This window comes from Tachyglossus aculeatus, chromosome 2 (assembly GCF_015852505.1).
Source record: "Tachyglossus aculeatus isolate mTacAcu1 chromosome 2, mTacAcu1.pri, whole genome shotgun sequence".
Taxonomy (NCBI): Eukaryota; Metazoa; Chordata; class Mammalia; order Monotremata; family Tachyglossidae; genus Tachyglossus; species Tachyglossus aculeatus.
The window spans coordinates 67,795,832-67,819,594 of NC_052067.1; the positions used below are offsets into that span (position 1 = coordinate 67,795,832).

The 23,763-nt window shown below is 42.2% G+C and overlaps 1 protein-coding gene across 1 annotated transcript in view; it reads right to left on the reverse strand.

Moving 5' to 3' along the window:
- The window catches only part of MTHFD1L (methylenetetrahydrofolate dehydrogenase (NADP+ dependent) 1 like), a 188,189-nt gene extending 182,451 nt beyond the window's left edge, over nt 1–5,738 (reverse strand). Inside the window, exon 1 of the mRNA XM_038766913.1 lies at nt 5,606–5,738. Coding sequence (XP_038622841.1) covers nt 5,606–5,727 — 122 coding nt within the window. The 5' untranslated portion in view covers nt 5,728–5,738. The remainder of the gene's footprint in view (nt 1–5,605) is intronic.
- Between the last annotated feature and the right edge of the window lie 18,025 nt (nt 5,739–23,763).

A 23,763-nucleotide genomic window follows, 5' to 3' on the forward strand; every position in this document is an offset into this window, starting at 1 on the left:
AGTGCTGGGGGGGATACAAGGTGATCAGGTTGTCCCATGTGGGGCTCACAGTCGTAATCCCTATTTTACAGATGAGATCACTGAGGCTCAGAGAAGTGAAGTATATATGTATATATGTTTGTACATATTTATTACTCTATTTATTTATTTATTTATCTTGTACCTATCTATTCTATTAATTTTATTTTGTTAGTATGTTTGCTTTTGTTCTCTGTCTCCCCCTTCTAGACTGTCTCTGTGTTGCCAACTTGTACTTCCCAAGCGCTTAGTACAGTGCTCTGCACACAGTAAGTGCTCAATAAATACGACTGATTGATTGAAGTGACTTGCCCAAGGTCACACAGCGGACATGTGGCAGAGTCAGGATTCAAACCCATGACCTCCGACTCCAAAGCCCGTACTCTTTCCACTGAGCCACGCTGCTTCTCTGTGGCCGAGCTGTACTTCCCAAGCGCTTAGCACAGTGCTCTGCACACGGTCAGCGCTCAATACGATGGAATGACTAGATCTATAATTCTATTTATTCGCTTTGTTTTGCCGCCTGTCTCCCCCATCTAGACTGACACTGTGGTGGGGATTGTCGCTATCTGTGGCCGATCTGGGCTTCCCAAGCGCTTAGCACAGTGCTCCGCACACGGTTGGGCGCCCAATAAATACGATGGAATCACTAGATCTATAATTCGATTTATCTACTTGTTTTGTCGTCTGTCTCCCCTTTCTAGCCTGTGAGCCCGTTGTGGGGGTAGGGATTGTCTATCTGTGGCCGATCTGGACTTCCCAGGCGCTTAGCACAGTGCTCTGCACACGGTCAGCGCTCAATAAATACGATGGAATGACTAGATATATAATTCCATCTATCTGTGGCCGATCTGTACTTTCCAAGCGCTTAGCACAGTGCTCTGCACGTGGTCAGCGCTCAATACGATGGAATGAGTAGGGCTATAATTCTATTTGCATGGCTCAGCGGAAAGAGCACGGGCTTTGGAGTCAGAGGTCATGGGTTCGAATCCCGGCTCCGCCACGTCTGCTGTGTGACCTTGGGCAAGTCACTTAACTTCTCTGAGCCTCAGTGCCTTCATCTGTAAAACGTACACTGTGAGCCCACTGTTGGGTAGGGGACTCTCTCTATATGTCGCCAACTTGTACTTCCCAAGCGCTTAGTACAGTGCTCTGCACACAGTAAGTGCTCAATAAATATGATTGATTAAGACTGTGAGCCCCACGTGGGACAACCTGATCACCTTGTATCCCCCCAGCGCTTAGAACAGTGCTTTGCACATAGTAAGAGCTTAATAAATGCCATTATTATTATTATTATTATTTACCCATTTTCTTTGTTTTGCCGCCTGTCTCCCCCCCATCTAGACTGACCCCGTGGTGGAGTGGGGAATGTCGCTATCTGTGGCCGATTTGGACGTCCCAATCAATCAATCATATTTATTGAGCGCTTACTGTGTGCACAGCACTGTACTAAGCGCTTGGGAAGTACAAGTTGGCAACATCTAGAGACGGTCCCTACCCAACAGCAGGCTCACAGTCTAGAAGGGGGAGATGGAGAACAAAACAAAACATGTTAACAAAATAAAATAGACTAGATATGTACAAGTAAAATAAATCAATAGAGTAATAAATACATACAAACATATATACGTATATATGGGTGCTGTGGGGAAGGAGGTAAGACGGGGGGATGGAGAGGGGAATAATAATAATAATAATAATGGCATTTATTAAGCACTCACTATGTGCAAAGCACTGTTCTAAGCGCTGGGGGTGACACAGGGTGATCAGGTTGTCCCACGTGGGGCTCACAGTCTTAATCCCCATAATAATAATTATAATAATGGCATTTATTTAAGCGCTTACTATGTGCCAAGCACCGTTCTAAGTGCTGGGGGGATACAAGGTGATCAGGTTGTCTCACGTGGGGCTCACAGTCTTAATCCCCATTTTACAGATGAGGTCACTGAGGCTCAGAGAAGTTAAGTGACTTGCCCAGGGTCACACAGTAGACATGTGGCGGAGCCAGAATTCAAACCCATGACCTCTGACTCCAAAGCCCGTGCTCTTTCCACTGAGCCACACTGCTTCTCTAAAAAAAACATATTAACAGAATAAAATAAATAGATATGTACAAGTAAAATAAATCAATAAATGGAGCAATAAATACGTACAAACATATATACATATATACAGGTGCTGTGGGGAAGGGAAGGAGGGAAGGCGGGAGTAGGGACCATTTCTATATGCCGCCAACTTGTACTTCCCAAGTGCTTAGTACAGTGCTCTGCACACAGTAAGCGCTCAATAAATACAATTGATTGATTGATGGGGGGATGGAGGGGGGAGAGGAAAGAGGGCTTAACAGCGTGAAGCAGCGTGGCTGAATGGAAAACAGTATGGGCTTTGGAGTCAGAGGTCATGGGTTCAAACTCCGGCTCTGCCAGTTGTCAGCTGTGTGACTTTGGGCAAGTCACCTAACTTCTCTGGGCCTCAGTGACCTCATCTGTAAAATGGGGATTAAGACTGTGAGCCCCACGTGGGACAACCTGATCACCTTGTAACCTCCGCAGCGCTTAGAACAGTGCTTTGCACATAGTAAGCGCTCAACAAATGCCATCATTATTCTTATTATTATTAAGCCTCGGCTCTGCCAGTTGTCAGCTGTGTGACTTTGGGCAAGTCACCTAACTTCTCTGGGCCTCAGTGACCTCATCTGTAAAATGGGAAAGAAGACTGTGAGCCCCACGTGGGACAACCTGATCACCTTGTAACCTCCCCAGAGCTTAGAACAGTGCTTTGCACGTAGTGTGTGCTTAATAAATGCCATTATTATCATTATTATTATTAAACCCCGGCTCTGCCCGTTGTCAGCTGTGTGACTTTGGGCAAGTCACCTAAAGTCTCTGAGCCTCAGTGACCTCATCTGTAAAATGGGGATGAAGACTGTGAGCCCCACGTGGGACAACCTGATCACCTTCAATCAATCAATCGTATTTATTGAGCACTTACTGTGTGCAGAGCACTGTACTAAGCGCTTGGGAAGTCCAAGTTGGCAACATATAGAGACAGTCCTTACCCAACAGTGGGTTCACAGTCTAGATGGGGGAGACAGAACAAAACCAAACATATTAACAAAATGAAATAAATAGAATAGATATGTACAAGTAAAATAAATAAAAAGATAGAGTAATAAATATGTACAAACACATATACAGTGCTGTGGGGAAGGGAAGGAGGTAAGACGGTGGGGATGGAGGGGGAGAGGAAAAGGGGCTTAGCAGCGTGGCTCAATGGAAAAGAGCCCAGGCTTCGGAGTCAGAGGTCGTGGGTTCAAATCCTAGCTCTGCCAATTGTCAGCCGTGTGACTTTGGCCAAGTCACCTAACTTCTCTGGGCCTCAGTGACCTCATCTGTAAAATGGGGATGAAGACTGTGAGCCCCACGTGGGACAACCTGATCACCTTGTGTCCCCCCCAGCGCTTACAACAGTCGCCTGTCCCACCATCGACCCCCCGGCCCACGTCCTCCCCCGGGCCTGTAATGCCCTCCCTCTGCCCCTCTGCCAAGCCAGCTCTCTTCCTCCCTTCAAGGCCCTGCTGAGAGCTCACCTCCTCCAGGAGGCCTTCCCAGACTGAGCCCCTTCCTTCCTGTCCCCCTCTCCATCCCCCCATCTTACCTCCTTCCCTTCCCCACAGCACCTGTATATATGTATATATGTTTGTACATATTTATTACTCTATTTATTTATCTTACTTGTACATATCTATTCTATTTATTTTATTTTGTTAGTATATTTGGTTTTGTTGTCTGTCTCTCCCTTCTAGACTGTGAGCCCACTGTTGGGTAGGGACCGTCTCTATATGTTGCCAATTTGTACTTCCCAAGCGCTTAGTACAGTGCTCTGCACACAGTAAGCGCTCAATAAATACGATTGATGATGATGATGATGATGAGAAGGGGGAGGCGCTTAGTACAGTGCTCTGCACACAGTAAGCGCTCAATAAATACGATTGATGATGAGAAGGGGAGGCTCTTAGTATAGTGCTCTGTACACAGTAAGCGCTCAATAAATACGATTGATGATGATGATGATGATGATGATAAGGGGAGGCGCTTAGTGCAGTGCTCTGCACACAGTAAGCGCTCCATAAATACGATTGATGATGATGATGATAAGGGGAGGCGCTTAATACAGCGCTCTGCACACAGTAAGCGCTCAATAAATACGATTGATGATGATGAGAAGGGGGAGACAGAGAAGGAAACCAAACATACTAACCAAGTCAAATAAACAGAATAGACATGCCCAGCGCTTAGAACAGTGCTTTGCACATGGTAAGCGCTTAATACATGCCCTTATTGTTATTATTATGAACAAGTAAAATAAATAAATACGATTGCTGATGATGAGAAGGGGGAGACAGAGAAGGAAACCAAACATACTAACCAAATAAATAGAATAGACATGCCCAGCGCTTAGAACGGTGCTTTGCACATGGTAAGCGCTTACTACATGCCCTTATTGGTATTATCATGAACAAGTAAAATAAATAAATCAATACGATTGCTGATGATGAGAAGGGGGGAGACAGAGAAGGAAACCAAACATACTAACCAAATAAATAGAATAGACATGCCCAGCGCTTAGAACGGTGCTTTGCACATGGTAAGCGCTTACTACATGCCCTTATTGGTATTATCATGAACAAGTAAAATAAATAAATCAATACGATTGATGATGATGAGAAGGGGGAGACAGAGAAGGAAACCAAACATACTAACCAAATAAATAGAATAGACATGCCCAGCGCTTAGAACGGTGCTTTGCACATGGTAAGCGCTTAATACATGCCCTTATTATTATTACTATGAACAAGTAAAATAAATAAATAAATACGATTGCTGATGATGAGAAGGGGGGGACAGAGAAGGAAACCAAACATACTAACTAAATAAATAGAATAGACATGCCCAGCGCTTAGAACAGTGCTCTGCACATGGTAAGCGCTTAATACATGCCCTTATCATTATTACCATGAACAAGTAAACTAAATAAATAAATACGATTGCTGATGATGAGAAGGGGGAGACAGAGAAGGAAACCAAACATACTAACCAAATAAATAGAATAGACATGCCCAGCGCTTAGAACGGTGCTTTGCACATGGTAAGCGCTTACTACATGCCCTTATTATTATTACTATGAACAAGTAAAATAATAAATAAATACGATTGCTGATGATGAGAAGGGGGAGACAGAGAAGGAAACCAAACATACTAACCAAATAAACAGACATGCCCAGCGCTTAGAACAGTGCTTTGCACATGGTAAGCGCTTACTACATGCCCTTATCATTATTACCATGAACAAGTAAACTAAATAAATCAATACGATTGCTGATGATGAGAAGGGGGGGACAGAGAAGGAAACCAAACATACTAACCAAATAAACAGACCTGCCCAGCGCTTAGAACGGTGCTTTGCACATGGTAAGCGCTTACTACATGCCCTTATTGGTATTATTATGAACAAGTCAAGTCAATAAATAAATAATAAATAAAGTAATGATGAATGCGGGTAAAGTTTGGGGGTGTCGACCCACCTGACGGTCCCGGGGTGGGTGCGGGTGGCGGGGGTCCGGCCGAGCAGGCCGCTGCCCCTGTTGCTGCTGCCGCCGAGGGCCCGGACCAGGCGGAGGGCCCCCAGGGCCAGCCTCGGCCGCATGCTGCGGGATGCGCCCTTCGGGCCTGCCGCCGACTGCACGAGGGAGGCCGAAGGAGGCCGAAGGAGGCCGAAGGAGGCCGAGCGGAGCCGAGCGGAGCCGAGCGGAGCCGAGCGGAGCCGAGCGGAGCCGAACTCACCCGAACGCGGCCGAACACGGGGAGGGGAGAGGGGCGGGACTGCCGCCCCCCGACCCGGCCTCCAGGAGGCGCCAGCCCCGCCCTCCCCCGGACGCCGAGCTGCGCATGCGCGGGGGGCCGCCCTGCCCGGAGAAGGACCGCGTCGTTCGTCCAATCGTATGGCCTTCATTCATTCAGTCGTATCGCGCTCATTCATTCATTCATTCAATCGTATTGCATTCATTCGTTCAATCGCATTGCATGCATCGATTCATTCGTTTAGTCGTTTTGCATTCATTCATTCATTCAATCGCATTGCATTCATTCACTCATTCAATCGTATTGCATTCATTCGTTCAATCGCATTGCATGCATCGATTCATTCGTTTAGTCGTTTTGCATTCATTCATTCATTCAATCGCATTGCATTCATTCACTCATTCAACGGTAGTGCCCTCATTCATTCAATCGCACTGCATGCATCGATTCATTCGTTTAATCGTATTGCATTCATTCATTCATTCATTCATTCAGTCGTATTGCATTCATTCACTCATTCAACGGTAGTGCACTCATTCATTCAATCGCACTGCGTGCATCGATTCATTCGTTTAATCGTATTGCATTCATTCATTCATTCATTCAATCGCATTGCATTCATTCACTCATTCAACGGTAGTGCACTCATTCATTCAATCGCACTGCGTGCATCGATTCATTCGTTTAATCGTATTGCATTCATTCATTCATTCAATCGCATTGCATTCATTCACTCATTCAACGGTAGTGCACTCATTCATTCAATCGCACTGCGTGCATCGATTCGTTCGTTTAATCGTATTGCATTCATTCATTCAATCGCATTGCATTCATTCACTCATTCAACGGTAGTGCACTCATTCATTCAATCGCACTGCGTGCATCGATTCGTTCGTTTAATCGTATTGCATTCATTCATTCATTCAATCGCATTGCATTCATTCACTCATTCAACGGTAGTGCACTCATTCATTCAATCGCACTGCGTGCATCGATTCATTCGTTTAATCGTATTGCATTCATTCACTCATTCAACGGTAGTGCCCTCATTCATTCAATCGCACTGCATGCATCGATTCATTCGTTTAATCGTATTGCATTCATTCATTCATTCAATCGCATTGCATTCATTCACTCATTCAACGGTAGTGCCCTCATTCATTCAATCGCACTGCATGCATCGATTCATTCGTTTAATCGTATTGCATTCATTCATTCATTCAATCGCATTGCATTCATTCACTCATTCAACGGTAGTGCCCTCATTCATTCAATCGCACTGCATGCATTGATTCATTCGTTTAATCGTTTTGCATTCATTCATTCATTCAATCGCATTGCATTCATTCACTCATTCAACGGTAGTGCCCTCATTCATTCAATCGCACTGCGTGCATCGATTCATTCGTTTAATCGTATTGCATTCATTCATTCATTCAATCGCATTGCATTCATTCACTCATTCAACGGTAGTGCACTCATTCATTCAATCGCACTGCGTGCATCGATTCATTCGTTTAATCGTATTGCATTCATTCATTCATTCATTCAGTCGTATTGCATTCATTCACTCATTCAACGGTAGTGCACTCATTCATTCAATCGCACTGCATGCATCGATTCATTCATTTAATCGTATTGCATTCATTCATTCATTCAATCGCATTGCGTTCATTCACTCATTCAGCGGTAGTGCACTCATTCATTCAATCGCACTGCGTGCATCGATTCATTCGTTTAATCGTATTGCATTCATTCATTCATTCAATCGCATTGCATTCATTCACTCATTCAACGGTAGTGCACTCATTCATTCAATCGCACTGCGTGCATCGATTCATTCGTTTAATCGTATTGCATTCATTCATTCATTCATTCAGTCGTATTGCATTCATTCACTCATTCAACGGTAGTGCACTCATTCATTCAATCGCACTGCATGCATCGATTCATTCATTTAATCGTATTGCATTCATTCATTCATTCAATCGCATTGCATTCATTCACTCATTCAACGGTAGTGCCCTCATTCATTCAATCGCACTGCATGCATCGATTCATTCGTTTAATCGTTTTGCATTCATTCATTCATTCAATCGCATTGCATTCATTCACTCATTCAACGGTAGTGCCCTCATTCATTCAATCGCACTGCGTGCATCGATTCATTCGTTTAATCGTATTGCATTCATTCATTCATTCATTCAGTCGTATTGCATTCATTCACTCATTCAACGGTAGTGCACTCATTCATTCAATCGCACTGCATGCATCGATTCATTCGTTTAATCGTATTGCATTCATTCATTCATTCATTCAGTCGTATTGCATTCATTCACTCATTCAACGGTAGTGCACTCATTCATTCAATCGCACTGCATGCATCGATTCATTCGTTTAATCGTATTGCATTCATTCATTCAATCGCATTGCATTCATTCACTCATTCAATCGTATTGCATTCATTCATTCAATCGCATTGCATGCATTGATTCATTCGTTTAATCGTACTGCATTCATTCATTCATTCAATCGCATTGCATTCATTCACTCATTCAACGGTAGTGCCCTCATTCATTCAATCGCACTGCGTGCATCGATTCATTCGTTTAATCGTATTGCATTCATTCATTCATTCAATCGCATTACATTCATTCACTCATTCAACGGTAGTGCACTCATTCATTCAATCGCACTGCATGCATTGATTCATTCGTTTAATCGTATTGCATTCATTCATTCATTCAATCGCATTGCATTCATTCACTCATTCAACGGTAGTGCCCTCATTCATTCAATCGCACTGCATGCATCGATTCATTCGTTTAATCGTATTGCATTCATTCATTCATTCAATCGCATTGCATTCATTCACTCATTCAACGGTAGTGCCCTCATTCATTCAATCGCACTGCATGCATCGATTCATTCGTTTAATCGTATTGCATTCATTCATTCATTCAATCGCATTGCATTCATTCACTCATTCAACGGTAGTGCACTCATTCATTCAATCGCACTGCGTGCATCGATTCATTCGTTTAATTGTATTGCATTCATTCATTCATTCAGTCGTATTGCATTCATTCACTCATTCAACGGTAGTGCACTCATTCATTCAATCGCACTGCGTGCATCGATTCGTTCGTTTAATCGTATTGCATTCATTCATTCAATCGCATTGCATTCATTCACTCATTCAACGGTAGTGCACTCATTCATTCAATCGCACTGCGTGCATCGATTCGTTCGTTTAATCGTATTGCATTCATTCATTCATTCAATCGCATTGCATTCATTCACTCATTCAACGGTAGTGCACTCATTCATTCAATCGCACTGCGTGCATCGATTCATTCGTTTAATCGTATTGCATTCATTCACTCATTCAACGGTAGTGCCCTCATTCATTCAATCGCACTGCATGCATCGATTCATTCGTTTAATCGTATTGCATTCATTCATTCATTCAATCGCATTGCATTCATTCACTCATTCAACGGTAGTGCCCTCATTCATTCAATCGCACTGCGTGCATCGATTCATTCGTTTAATCGTATTGCATTCATTCATTCATTCATTCAGTCGTATTGCATTCATTCACTCATTCAACGGTAGTGCCCTCATTCATTCAATCGCACTGCGTGCATCGATTCATTCGTTTAGTCGTATTGCATTCATTCATTCATTCAGTCGTATTGCATTCATTCACTCATTCAACGGTAGTGCACTCATTCATTCAGTCGCACTGCATGCATCGATTCATTCGTTTAATCGTATTGCATTCATTCATTCATTCATTCAGTCGTATTGCATTCATTCACTCATTCAACGGTAGTGCCCTCATTCATTCAATCGCACTGCATGCATCGATTCATTCATTTAATCGTATTGCATTCATTCATTCATTCAATCGCATTGCGTTCATTCACTCATTCAGCGGTAGTGCACTCATTCATTCAATCGCACTGCATGCATCGATTCATTCGTTTAATCGTATTGCATTCATTCATTCATTCATTCAGTCGTATTGCATTCATTCACTCATTCAACGGTAGTGCACTCATTCATTCAATCGCACTGCGTGCATCGATTCGTTCGTTTAATCGTATTGCATTCATTCATTCAATCGCATTGCATTCATTCACTCATTCAACGGTAGTGCACTCATTCATTCAATCGCACTGCGTGCATCGATTCGTTCGTTTAATCGTATTGCCTTCATTCATTCATTCAATCGCATTGCATTCATTCACTCATTCAACGGTAGTGCACTCATTCATTCAATCGCACTGCGTGCATCGATTCATTCGTTTAATCGTATTGCATTCATTCATTCATTCATTCAGTCGTATTGCATTCATTCACTCATTCAACGGTAGTGCACTCATTCATTCAATCGCACTGCATGCATCGATTCATTCATTTAATCGTATTGCATTCATTCATTCATTCAATCGCATTGCATTCATTCACTCATTCAACGGTAGTGCACTCATTCATTCAATCGCACTGCATGCATCGATTCATTCGTTTAATCGTATTGCATTCATTCATTCATTCAATCGCATTGCATTCATTCACTCATTCAACGGTAGTGCCCTCATTCATTCAATCGCACTGCGTGCATCGATTCATTCGTTTAATCGTATTGCATTCATTCATTCATTCAATCGCATTGCATTCATTCACTCATTCAACGGTAGTGCACTCATTCATTCAATCGCACTGCGTGCATCGATTCATTCGTTTAATCGTATTGCATTCATTCATTCAATCGCATTGCATTCATTCACTCATTCAACGGTAGTGCACTCATTCATTCAATCGCACTGCGTGCATCGATTCATTCGTTTAATCGTATTGCATTCATTCATTCATTCAATCGCATTGCATTCATTCACTCATTCAACGGTAGTGCACTCATTCATTCAATCGCACTGCGTGCATCGATTCATTCGTTTAATCGTATTGCATTCATTCATTCATTCAATCGCATTGCATTCATTCACTCATTCAACGGTAGTGCACTCATTCATTCAATCGCACTGCATGCATCGATTCATTCGTTTAATCGTATTGCATTCATTCATTCATTCAATCGCATTGCATTCATTCACTCATTCAACGGTAGTGCCCTCATTCATTCAATCGCACTGCATGCATCGATTCATTCGTTTAATCGTATTGCATTCATTCATTCATTCAGTCGTATTGCATTCATTCACTCATTCAACGGTAGTGCACTCATTCATTCAGTCGCACTGCATGCATCGATTCATTCGTTTAATCGTATTGCATTCATTCATTCATTCAGTCGTATTGCATTCATTCACTCATTCAACGGTAGTGCCCTCATTCATTCAATCGCACTGCGTGCATCGATTCATTCGTTTAATCGTATTGCATTCATTCATTCATTCAATCGCATTGCATTCATTCACTCATTCAACGGTAGTGCACTCATTCATTCAGTCGCACTGCGTGCATCGATTCATTCGTTTAATCGTATTGCATTCATTCACTCATTCAACGGTAGTGCCCTCATTCATTCAATCGCACTGCATGCATCGATTCATTCGTTTAATCGTATTGCATTCATTCATTCAATCGCATTGCATTCATTCACTCATTCAACGGTAGTGCACTCATTCATTCAATCGCACTGCATGCATCGATTCATTCGTTTAATCGTATTGCATTCATTCATTCATTCAATCGCATTGCATTCATTCACTCATTCAACGGTAGTGCACTCATTCATTCAATCGCACTGCGTGCATCGATTCATTCGTTTAATCGTATTGCATTCATTCATTCATTCATTCAGTCGTATTGCATTCATTCACTCATTCAACGGTAGTGCACTCATTCATTCAATCGCACTGCATGCATCGATTCATTCATTTAATCGTATTGCATTCATTCATTCATTCAATCGCATTGCGTTCATTCACTCATTCAGCGGTAGTGCACTCATTCATTCAATCGCACTGCGTGCATCGATTCATTCGTTTAATCGTATTGCATTCATTCATTCATTCAATCGCATTGCATTCATTCACTCATTCAACGGTAGTGCACTCATTCATTCAATCGCACTGCGTGCATCGATTCATTCGTTTAATCGTATTGCATTCATTCATTCATTCATTCAGTCATATTGCATTCATTCACTCATTCAACGGTAGTGCACTCATTCATTCAATCGCACTGCATGCATCGATTCATTCATTTAATCGTATTGCATTCATTCATTCATTCAATCGCATTGCATTCATTCACTCATTCAACGGTAGTGCCCTCATTCATTCAATCGCACTGCATGCATCGATTCATTCGTTTAATCGTATTGCATTCATTCATTCATTCAGTCGCATTGCATTCATTCACTCATTCAACGGTAGTGCACTCATTCATTCAATCGCACTGCGTGCATCGATTCATTCGTTTAATCGTATTGCATTCATTCATTCATTCAGTCGTATTGCATTCATTCACTCATTCAACGGTAGTGCACTCATTCATTCAATCGCACTGCATGCATCGATTCATTCGTTTAATCGTATTGCATTCATTCATTCATTCATTCAGTCGCATTGCATTCATTCACTCATTCAACGGTAGTGCCCTCATTCATTCAATCGCACTGCGTGCATCGATTCATTCGTTTAATCGTATTGCATTCATTCATTCATTCAATCGCATTGCATTCATTCACTCATTCAACGGTAGTGCCCTCATTCATTCAATCGCACTGCGTGCATCGATTCATTCGTTTAATCGTATTGCATTCATTCATTCATTCAATCGCATTGCATTCATTCACTCATTCAACGGTAGTGCACTCATTCATTCAATCGCACTGCGTGCATCGATTCATTCGTTTAATCGTAGTGCATTCATTCATTCATTCAGTCGTATTGCATTCATTCACTCATTCAACGGTAGTGCCCTCATTCATTCAATCGCACTGCATGCATCGATTCATTCGTTTAATCGTATTGCATTCATTCATTCATTCAATCGCATTGCATTCATTCACTCATTCAACGGTAGTGCACTCATTCATTCAATCGCACTGCATGCATCGATTCATTCGTTTAATCGTATTGCATTCATTCATTCATTCAATCGCATTGCATTCATTCACTCATTCAACGGTAGTGCCCTCATTCATTCAATCGCACTGCGTGCATCGATTCATTCGTTTAATCGTATTGCATTCATTCATTCATTCAATCGCATTGCATTCATTCACTCATTCAACGGTAGTGCACTCATTCATTCAATCGCACTGCGTGCATCGATTCATTCGTTTAATCGTATTGCATTCATTCATTCAATCGCATTGCATTCATTCACTCATTCAACGGTAGTGCACTCATTCATTCAATCGCACTGCGTGCATCGATTCATTCGTTTAATCGTATTGCATTCATTCATTCATTCAATCGCATTGCATTCATTCACTCATTCAACGGTAGTGCACTCATTCATTCAATCGCACTGCGTGCATCGATTCATTCGTTTAATCGTATTGCATTCATTCATTCATTCAATCGCATTGCATTCATTCACTCATTCAACGGTAGTGCACTCATTCATTCAATCGCACTGCATGCATCGATTCATTCGTTTAATCGTATTGCATTCATTCATTCATTCAATCGCATTGCATTCATTCACTCATTCAACGGTAGTGCCCTCATTCATTCAATCGCACTGCATGCATCGATTCATTCGTTTAATCGTATTGCATTCATTCATTCATTCAATCGCATTGCATTCATTCACTCATTCAACGGTAGTGCACTCATTCATTCAATCGCACTGCATGCATCGATTCATTCGTTTAATCGTATTGCATTCATTCATTCATTCAATCGCATTGCATTCATTCACTCATTCAACGGTAGTGCCCTCATTCATTCAATCGCACTGCATGCATCGATTCATTCGTTTAATCGTATTGCATTCATTCATTCATTCAATCGCATTGCATTCATTCACTCATTCAACGGTAGTGCACTCATTCATTCAATCGCACTGCATGCATCAATTCATTCGTTTAATCGTATTGCATTCATTCCTTCTTTCAATCGCATTGCATTCATTCACTCATTCAACGGTAGTGCACTCATTCATTCAATCGCACTGCGTGCATCGATTCATTCGTTTAATCGTAGTGCATTCATTCATTCATTCAGTCGCATTGCATTCATTCACTCATTCAACGGTAGTGCACTCATTCATCCAGTCGTATTGCATGCATTGATTCATTCGTTTAATCGTATTGCATTCATTCATTCATTCAGTCGTATTGCATTCATTCACTCATTCAACGGTAGTGCACTCATTCATCCAGTCGTATTGCATGCATTGATTCATTCGTTTAATCGTATTGCATGCATTCATTCATTCGACCTTATCGCCTTCATTCAATCGTACTGCCTTCATTCAATCGTATTGCATTCATTCGTTCATTCAATCGTATTGCACTCATCCATTCAATCATCATCATCATCATCAATCGTGTTTATTGAGTGCTTAGTATGTGCAGAGCACTGTACTAAGCGCTTGGGAAGTACAAATTGGCAACATATAGAGATGGTCCCTACCCAACAGTGGGCTCACAGTCTAAAAGGTGGGCTCACAGTCTAAAAGTGCAATCGTATTTGCACTCATTCATTCATTCAATAGTATTGCATGCATGCATGCACTCATTCATTCATTCACTCAATCGTATTCAATCAGCCGCATTGCATGCATTGATTCATTCGTTTAATCGTACTGCATGCATTCATTCTTTCATTCGATCGTTTTGCCTTCATTCAATCGTATTGCCTTCATTCATTCATATTGCCTTCATTCATTCAATCATATTGCATTCACTCATTCATTCAATCGTATTGCACTCATTCATTCGTTTAATCGTATTGCATTCATTCATTCATTCGTTTAATCGTATTGCATTCATTCATTCATTCAATCCTATTCAGTCGTATTGCACTCATTCATTCAATCGTATTGCATGCATTGATTCATTCTTTTAATCATATTGCATGCATTCATTCATTTGATCGTATTGCCATCATTCAATCGTATTGCATTCATTCATTCATTCAATCGTATTGCACTCATTCATTCATTCATTCAATCGTATTGCACTCATTCATTTGTACAATCGTATTGCATGCATTCATTCGTTTAATCATATTGCATTCATTCAGTCGTATTGCATGCATGCATTCATTCGTTTAATCGTATTGCATGTATTCATTCATTCAATCGTATTGCATTCAATCGTATTGCCTTCATTCAATCGTATTGCATGCATTCATTCAATCGTATTGCATGCATTCATTCAATCGTATTGCCTTCATTCATTCATTCAATCGTATTGCACTCATTCAATCGTAATAATAATAATGATAATAATGACGATGGCATTTATTAAGCACTTACTATGTGCCAAGCACTGTTCTAAGCGCTGGGGAGGTTACAAGGTGATCAGGTTGTCCCACGGGGGGCTCCCAGTCTTAATCCCCATTTTACAGATGAGGTCACTGAGGCCCAGAGAAGTGAAGTGACTTGCCCAAAGTCACACAGCTGACAATTGGCTGAGCTGAGATTTGAACCCATGACCTCTGACTCCAAAGCCGGTGCTCTTTCCACTGAACCATGCTGCTCCATTCATTCAATCATGTTGCATTCATTCAATCATATTGCATTCATTCATTCATATTGCATTCATTCAATCACATTGCATTCATTTAATCGTATTTTATTCATTCATTCATTCAATCGTATTGCATTAATTCATTCAATCATATTGCATTAATTCATTCCTTTGATCATATTCCATTCATTCATTCAGTCAATTGTATTTCATTATTCATTTAAGCATATTCCATTCATTCAGTGAATCATAATTCATTCATTCATCCAATCATATTGCATTCATTCAGTCATATTGCATTCATTCATTCAATTGTACTTCATTCTTTAATTCCTTCAATCGCTTAGTGCAGTGCTCTGTACACAGTAAGGGCTCAATAAATACAATTGAATGAATGAATCATATTTCATTTATTTGTTCAATCGTATGTCATTCATCCATTCAATCATATTTATTGAGCACTTAGTGTGTGCAGAGCACTGGACTAAGCGCTTAGGAAGTACAAATTGGCAACACATAGAAACAGTCCCTACCGAACAATGGGCCCGCAGTCTAGGAATAGTAACATTATATTCTTTATTATTTAATTTAAATATTAATTTAATTATTAATAATACTTATTAAATTATTGAAAACCGTTATTAATAAGGATGGTATTTGTTATGTAATTTGATATAATTATATCTACCACAATGCTTAGGACAATGCTTGGCACCTAGTAAGCGTTTAACAAAAACTGTTATTATTTTATTATTATTATGCACTTACTAGGTGCCAGGCACTGTTCTGAGCACTGGGGCATATATAAGGTAATTCATTCAATCGTATTTATTGAGCGCTTACTGTGTGCAGCACACTGTACTAAGCGCTTGGGAAGTCCAAGTTGAATCCAAACTCTATGCCCACGAGCTCTCAGAAGTGGCCCGGGCTCTCTTAAAAATGTAGTCTAAACTTACAACGTCACTTAGCATCTTGAAAAATCTCACAGATGAGCAACTTGAGAAAAACACATACTTTCCTGACAATAATGGGCTTTACTGAGAGGTTTCTTTGTGTTGTTTTTTTTACCATTTGTCCATTGCACATCTAGACTGTGAGCCCACTGTTGGGTAGGGACTGTCTCTATATGTTGCCAACTTGTACTTCCCAAGCGCGCTTAGTACAGTGCTCTGCACACAGTAAGCGCTCAATAAATACGATTGATTGATTGCACAAGCCATCATAAATGTGCTTTCATTTTCCCCACTAAATGTATGAACTGTTTCCTGGTTCGATTCAACACATCTGCTACCACATTACGGAGTGTTTAGTCTTGCCCCAACTGGCAAGTCTTTCGGGTGTAGCATGTACCATACGGAACCCCTCTCAGTTATCCTAGGAAATCCTTATTATTTCCTTATCCTTATCCTTATTTCCCAAATAAATTGGGAAAATAGATGCACTTTCATATAATAGCTATGTTGGTTTTGTCTGGCAGTGCCTGGGGAAATTGGTACGTGTGGTTGTGAAAGCTTTCATTCTCATATGGGACATGAGACATAAAACTGTTATATGGAGAATTTTTCAAATTTTCACATCTGATATAATGAAGACCACTCATCAGTCCCCTCTCTCTCCCCCTTTTAGACTGTGAGCCCACTGTTGGGTAGGGACTGTCTCTATATGTTGCCAATTTGTACTTCCCAAGCGCTTAGTACAGTGCTCTGCACATAGTAAGCGCTCAATAAATACGATTGATGATGATGATCAGTCCAGCTCTTAGGATGCAATGAACAGACACCAGATGTTTTCAGACTTTAACTCTAATTTTTAAACAATGATTGGGGTAAAACCATGTAAAACCCCTAAGATAACCCCTGAGATAACCTAAGATAATCAAATTGTCCCACGTGGGGTTCACAGTCTTAACCCCCATTCTACAGATGAGGTAACTGAGGCACAGAGAAATCAAGTGGCTCGCCCAAGGTCATACAGCAGACAAGTAGCAGTGCCGGGATTAGAACCCATGTCCTCCAACTCCCAAGCCCGGGCTCTTTCTACTGAGCCAAGCTGCCTAAGAATAGTGATTAATAATGATGGTATTTGTTAAGCGCTCATTAGGTGCCAGGCACTGCTCTAAGTGCTTGGGTAGATACAAGATAATTGGGTGGGATGCAGTCTTAGGGTCTTTTTTTTTTTTAATGGCATTTATTAAGTGCTATGTGCAAAGCACTGTTCTAAGCGCTGGGGAGGTTACAAGGTGATCAGGTTGTCCCACGGAGGGGGCGGGGGGGGGGGGGGCTCACAGTCTCAATCCCCATTTTACAGATGAGAGAACTGAGGCCCAGAGAAGTGAAGTGACTTGCCCAAAGTCACACAGCCGACAGTTGGCAGAGCCGGGATTTGAACCCATGACCTCAGACTCCAAAGCCCGGGCTCTTTCCGTTGAGCCACGCTGCTTCTCCAGCTTGCTCACAGCCTTCATACCCATTTTACAAACGAGGGAACAATCAATCAATCGTATTTATTGAGCGCTTACTGTGTGCAGAGCACTGTACTAAGCGCTTGGGAAGTACAAGTTGGCAACATATAGAGACGGTCCCTACCCAACAGTGGGCTCACAGTCTAGAAGGAAACAGAGGCACAGAGAAGTGAAGTGGTTTGCCCAAGGTCACAGCAGACAAGTGGCAGAGACGGGATTAGAACTCATTATCTTCTGACTCCCAAGCCCTATTTACTCCCAAGCGGGACCGTCTCTAAGCGCTTAGTACAGTGCTCTGCACACAGTAAGTGCTCAATAAATATGATTGAATGAATGAATGAATGCCATGCTGCTTCGGAGGCCTATTGGGCAGAGCACGGGCCTGGGACTCAGAAAGTCATGAACTCTAAACCTCATTCGGCCACTCGTCTGCTGTGTGGCCTTGGGCAAGTCACCTCACTTCTCTGGGCCTCAGTTACCCCCAGCTGTAAAATGTCATTGGTTCCAATCCCAACTCCAGGACTTGTCTGCTGTGTGGCCCTGGGTAAGTCACTTCACTTCTCTGGGCCTCAGTTACCCCATCTATAAAATAAGGATTAAGCTTTGGCCCCCATGTGTGTTCAACTTGATTAACTTTTATCTACCCCAATGCTATATTATATTAGATATATTATATATCTATAGATATTGTATTAGTATATATTTATATATTATATATAGTATTTATATATGTATTTATATATATATATATATATATATATAGTCTGGGAGGCCTTCCCAGACTGATCCCCCTCCTTCCTCTCCTCCTCCTCCCCAGCCCCCCACCTTACCTTCTTCCCCTCCCCACAGCACCCATATATATGTATATATGTTTGTACGTATTTATTACTCTATTTTATTTGTACATATTTATTCTATTTATTTTATTTTGTTAATATGTTTGTTTTGTTGTCTGTCTAGTCTAGTCTGTCTTATTTTATTTTGTTAATATGTTTTGTTTTGTTGTCTGTCTAGTCCCCCTTCTAGACTGTGAGCCCACTGTTGGGTAGGGGACTCTATATGTTGCCAACTTGTACTTCCCAAGCGCTTAGTACAGTGCTCTGCACACAGTAAGCGCTCAATAAATACGATTGAATATCTGTAATAAATTACAGATATTAACTATACGATATAGCCAGGGACTGTGTCTGGACTGATTTTTTTTTTTTAATGGCATTGCCAGGTACTGTTCAAAGCACTGGGGTAGATTCATTCATTAATTCAATCGTATTTATTGAGCGCTTACTGTGTGCAGAGCACTGTACTAAGCGCTTGGGAAGTACAAGTTGGCAACATATACAGACGGTCCCTACCCAACATACAAGATAATCAGGTTGGACACAGTCCCTGTCTCACATGGAGCTCAACAATCTTAATCCCCATTTTACAGATGAGGTAACTGAGGCACAGAGAAGTGAAGTGACTTGCCCAAGGTAATACAGCGGACAAGTGGAGGAGACAGAACTAGAACCCAGGTCCTTCTGACTCCCCAGCTCTTGCTCTACACTGCTTCCACTGTCTACCCAGCACGTAGAACAGTGCTTGACATAGTAAGTACTTAACAAAAGCCATTAAAAATATATATATAATAATAATGATGGTATTTGTGGCATCATATGGCATCATTCAGCAATTCTTCATGGCAAACAGACCAATTTAGTTAGTGGGAAACAGATGGGGGTGAGCAGACACCTTAGGTAGATCAACAAACATATACATATGAATTTCATTTATATATTTACCTGTACCTTCAGGTTTTGTTTTATTTTAAATGGCATTTACATTGCTTACGATTTGCCAGAGTACACTGTACTTAGTACTGGGTTAGATACAAGCTAATCAGGTTGGACTCAGTCCAGGTCGATACAAGCTAATCAGGTTGGACTCAGTCCCGGTCCCATATGGGGCTCATTTTAATCCCCATTGCACAGATGAGGTAATTGAGGCACAGAGAAGTTAAGTGATTTGCCAAGGTCATACCGCAAAGTGGCAGAGCTGGGATTAAAACCCAGGTCCTCTGACTCCCTTACCTGTATACCTGTGCTCTTTCTACTAGTTTTTTTTTTTGATGGCATTTATTAAGCGCTTACTATGTGCAAAGCACTGTTCTAAGCGCCGGGGAGGTTACAAGGTGATCAGGTTGTCCCACGTGGGGCTCACAATCTTAATCCCCATTTTACAGATGAGGGAACTGAGGCCCAGAGAAGTGAAGTGACTTGCCCAAAGTCACACAGTTGACAAGTGGCGGAGCCGGGATTTGAACCCGTGACCACTGACTCCAAAGCCCGTACTCTTTCCACTGAGCCTCTTCCTCCCCCTCGTCCCCCTCTCCATCCCCCCATCTTACCTCCTTCCCTTCCCCACAGCACCTGTATATATGTATATATGTTTGTACATATTTATTACTCTATTTATTTATTTATTTTACTTTTACATAGCTATTCTATTTATTTTATTTTGTTAGGATGTTTGGTTTTGTTCTCTGTCTCCCCCTTTTAGACTGTGAGCCCACTGTTGGGTAGGGACTGTCTCTATATGTTGCCAACTTGTACTTCCCAAGCGCTTAGTACAGTGCTCTGCACAAAGTAAGCGCTCATGATGCTTTCACTACCCTTAAATAATTTTTGTGTTCAGCATTAAATTGTAAACTCTTTCAGGACAAGGAATGTGCATCTTGCTAATATCAATCATTCAGTGGCATTTTTACTGAGCACTTACTGTGTGCAGAGCACTGTATTTACTGCTTGAGAGAGTACAGTCCAGTAAGTCAGTGAGTGAGGCTTCCATATTTCCTACAATGAATCCCTCCAAGAATGAGGTGCAAAAGAAAAAAATAAAGGAAGTTAGGGAAGGGGATTCATTCATTCATTCAATCATATTTATTGAGCGCTTACTGTGTGCAGAGCACTGTACTGAGCGCTTGGGAGGTACAAGCTGGCAACATATAGAGACGGTCCCTACCCAACAGCAGGCTCACAGTTTCATCGGCGGGGACTGATGGCTCTTTATGCACATCAGTAATAAAATAGAGTAATGAATATGTACAAATACACACAAGTGCTGGGGGGGGCGGTTGGGCCCTGGGGAGGGGAGGAGAGAATTATAAATAGAATGATGGCTCTATATGCACGTAAGTACTAAAATAAATAGAATAATAAATATGTACAAACATATACAAGTGCTGTGGGGAGGGGAAGGGCGATGGGGAAGGGAGGAGGAGAGAATTATAAATAGAATGATAGCTACATACACATCAGTAATAAAATAGAGTAATAAATATGTACAAATATACACAAGTGCTGAGGGGAGGGGAAGGATGATGGGGAGAGGAGGAGGAGGAGAGAATTATGCATGGCTCAGTGGAAAGAGCCCGGGCTTGGGAGTCAGAGGTCATGGGTTCGAATGCCGGCTCTGCCACGTCTGCTGTGTGACCTGGGGCAAGCCTCTTAACTTCTCTGAGCCTTAGGATATGTGTGTGTGTGTGTGTGTGTGTGTGTGTGTGTGTGTGTGTGTGTGTGTGGACTTCAATAACAATAATGAGCTGCGGATGATCATAATGATGGCATTTGTTAAGCTCTTACCATGTGCAAACCACTGTTCTAAGCGCTTACTATGTGCGAAGCACTGTTCTAAGCACTGGGGGGGATACAAGGCTATCAAGTTGTCCCACGTGGGGCTCACAGTCTTAATCCCAATTTTACAGATGAGGCCCAGAGAAGTTAAGTGACTTGCCCAAAGTCACACAGCAGACAAGTGGCGGAGCCAGGATTAGAACCCATGACCTCTGGCTCCCAAGCCCGGGCTCTTTCCACCGGGAAAGATGGTTAAATCTCATCGCTGAGGCCTCAGTGGTTTGTGCAGGACTACTTTCTTTCTCTTCTTCTCACAGTATTCCTCTTAAATACGATTGAATGAATGAATTATTCCTGCCAATCATGCTCTGAAGGCAATGAGTGAGCCGGGTGGGGAGGGACAGCACACTGAAAAGCAGTTTAGCTTAGTGAATAGAGCACCGGCCAGGAGTCAAAAGGACCTGGGTTCTAATCCCAGCTCCACCACGTCAGCTGTGTGACTTTGGGCGAGTCACTTAAATTCTCTGTGCCTCAGTTACCTCGTCTGTAAAATGGGGTTCGGAGTGTGAGCCCCACGTGGAACAGGGACTGTTTCCAACCTGATTAACTTGTATCTATGCCAGTGCTTAGAGGAGTGCTTGGCACTCAACAAGTACCATTATAATTATTATTATTACGGCATAAGAGGTCCAAACACCCCCTCCTCACCTGGGTTGGACTCGGCGGGTGGGTGAGGGTGGCCATTCTGGAGTTGTTCCAAGGTGCATCTTCAGGGCCAGAGTCCACAGGCCGTGGCTGCCGTCCACCACAGAGATGATACAGCCTCACCCTGTTGATGCCAGGGTGACAGCAGCAACAGCGGAGCACCGGAATAGCTCTTCTCACCATGGAAACCTGGGGAACGCCATCCCTGACCAACCCTTTATCACCAGCCTTTTGCAGGAGTCCAGGCACAGGATCGACTCTCTTCTTCTGCAGTCAAAAGAGTATCTGTCAGCTGGGGCAGGTGCTTTGAAAGGAGGCGGGCAGGGAAGAAATAGAGCGGCAGGTCCTCGTTTGGTGGGTGTTCCCTGGGGAGTTCCGAATCTGCACTGGGGTGGGTTAAATCCGGATCACCGTAACGGCACCAAGAGCTTAGGACAGTGCTCTGCACACAGTAAGCGCTCAATAAATACAATTGAATGAACGAATTGCCAAGCTAGCTCTCTTCCTCCCTTCAAGGCCCTACTAAGAGCTCACCTCCTCCAGGAGGCCTTCCCAGACTGAGCCCCTTCCTTCCTCTCCCCCTCGTCCCCCTCTCCATCCCCCCCATCTTACCTCCTTCCCTTCCCCACAGCACCTGTATATATGTTTGTACATATTTATTACTCTATTTTACTTGTACCTATCTATTCTATATATTTTATTTTGTTAGTATGTTTGGTTTTGCTCTCTGTCTCCCCCTTTTAGACTGTGAGCCCACTGTTGGGTAGGGACTGTCTCTATATGTTGCCAATTTGTACTTCCCAAGCGCTTAGTACATATTTATTGCTCTATTTATTTATTTATTTATTTATTTTACTTGTACATTTCTATCCTACTTTTTTTATTTTGTTGGTATGTTTGGTTCTGTTCTCTGTCTCCCCCTTTTAGACTGTGAGCCCACTGTTGGGTAGGGACTGTCTCTATATGTTGCCAATTTGTACTTCCCAAGCGCTTAGTACAGTGCTCTGCACATAGTAAGCGCTCAATAAATACGATTGATGATGATGATGATGAATGAACACCCATGCATCGCATCCAGCTCACACTATGCCTCAACCAAACCAGTGAAGCTGGAGAGGGCCCACCTGGAGTGGCTATTTATTTGGCTTTCAGCTGCCCTGCCTCTGACAAATACCAATACAAAAATTGGACACTTTTACATTTCTCTTTTTAGAGCCCACTCTCCCTCCTTCTGCGACTCTTGCTGCCAAATTCCATGGGTCCAACTCAGCGCCAGGGTTTTTCCGGAACTGGGAGGCAAACCGGCTCTGGGGCAAGTGGATGCTCAGGAAACGTCCCCTGGAAAAACACTCTATGTTCATTCATTCAATTGTATTTATTGAGCGCTTACTGTGTGCAGATCACTGTACTAAGCGCTTGGGA